Source organism: Haplochromis burtoni, unplaced genomic scaffold, assembly GCF_018398535.1.
Source record: "Haplochromis burtoni strain Fernald_Lab_line unplaced genomic scaffold, NCSU_Asbu1 Contig_88, whole genome shotgun sequence".
NCBI lineage: Eukaryota > Metazoa > Chordata > Actinopteri > Cichliformes > Cichlidae > Haplochromis > Haplochromis burtoni.
Genome location: NW_024582449.1, coordinates 861,795 through 863,353, shown reverse-complemented (window position 1 = coordinate 863,353; position 1,559 = coordinate 861,795). Strand labels below are relative to the sequence as shown.

Here is a 1,559-nt window from a genome sequence, read left to right as displayed (position 1 = left end):
CATACATAAAAGGAGGCTCCAGGTATCTTGAATAGCAACCACGTCTGTGACGCTGAATTCAGTAACTTAACACCCGTCAGATGCTACTTCCTGAGCCTCTGATTGTCTGTGGCTTATGCTTAAACATGCTGTTGTGTGGAAATAAACATGTGAGGACAGTGTCTTAAATGTCATCTTGATTTCTGTGATTTGGGTGGTGGAAAACCAAAACTCCTTTAATTAAAGTGTTAATTGTATATATATTTTTAAATTAAAAATATGATTATGATCTACTGAATAATAATAAATTATTTTATTTCTCATGTGTTCAAACATTTTATATCACATGCAATCAAAATACACAGATTAACTTATTTACAGAAATTGTTTGCAACTCATATCCAGTAATCCTACAATCTGATTACTGTTAAAATTAGGTAATTTAAGGGGCAGGTGTAAGTAGTGCAGCAAATGTCTCAGGCAGTAGAAGAAAACAGAAAACTGTAGCATTCAATGGAGTTTTCTACACCTACCTATGCTGGCACTCATTTAATGGGTTAATGCGTACACTGTATATAATAAAAGGAAGATTTTTTTAACCTCCCTTCTCTTTCAACTTTTGTTCGATGTATCTAATCAGTCTTTATTGCCAGATTATTGATCAACAGACATGTATCTGTATTTATTTGTTTGTTCTAGAGCCTTTTTTCACTGATTTTAGAAAATATTCAAATAAAAAGACTCTGGACATCAGATTTTCTTGAGCTATAAGCCACCATCATTCAAATGAAGAACAAAGCTATTTGGGAATACAACGTGTCCCATCTCGGTATTATGCATGAGAAAAGAAATGTCTTGGTTTCTGATGACCGGTATCTTTTTACAACAACCTACGCAAGACTCAAATGTCTTTTTCTTTATTCATGGCCTGATCAGGCTTTATAAAGAAGTCAGCATAACACAATAGCAAGAAAAACTTGAAGACGACAGATAGAATGGGCATGACTGGTAATGTATCAAAAAAAGCCCCAATTTTTTGTAATTTTCTTTTCTGCTTTTCTTTGTAATTGCATTGATAGAAATGTATAAAATATATATAAATAACATATTTGACATATAAATGCTCATATTTGTTTTTACTTGTTGACGTTTGTTCCATCTGTACATACCATATGCGTCTTCAGTCATCCAGCGAGGTGTGTGGGGTCTACTGCTCTGGCCCTATATTCTTACTGTAAGCATGCCACTAGACTGTAAAGAAGAGCCGGGCAGCCTTACTCGCTGCCCCTCCATCTCACAAGAGAAACTTCTTGACAGAGTCATCCATCATGCTGAGCTCATCTACCGTGTCTCAGAAGAATCATGTTCTTTATTTGTGAGTAACTCCAAAATAAATCTTTGCTCTTTCACTTTTTTAATGTAAAAAAAACAAAACAAGAGCAAACAAAGCAAACAAAAAAAAAATCCAAACTAGTTTTGATTGTTCACCAGTGCTTCTGTATTCACATGCTTGAAAAGAATATTGGCGGAGCCTAGAATGAGTTATAGCTCTAAATCACTTCTCACACTAAGATGACTTA

At 34.5% G+C, this 1,559-nt stretch overlaps 1 protein-coding gene across 1 annotated transcript in view; it reads left to right on the top strand.

Moving 5' to 3' along the window:
• Nucleotides 1-928: 928 nt before the first annotated feature.
• Nucleotides 929-1,559, top strand: part of smtla (somatolactin alpha) — a 4,435-nt gene continuing 3,804 nt past the window's right edge. Inside the window, exons 1-2 of the mRNA XM_042222545.1 lie at nucleotides 929-987; nucleotides 1,164-1,354. Of these exons, the coding sequence (XP_042078479.1) occupies nucleotides 975-987; nucleotides 1,164-1,354 (204 nt within the window). The 5' untranslated portion in view covers nucleotides 929-974. The remainder of the gene's footprint in view (nucleotides 988-1,163; nucleotides 1,355-1,559) is intronic.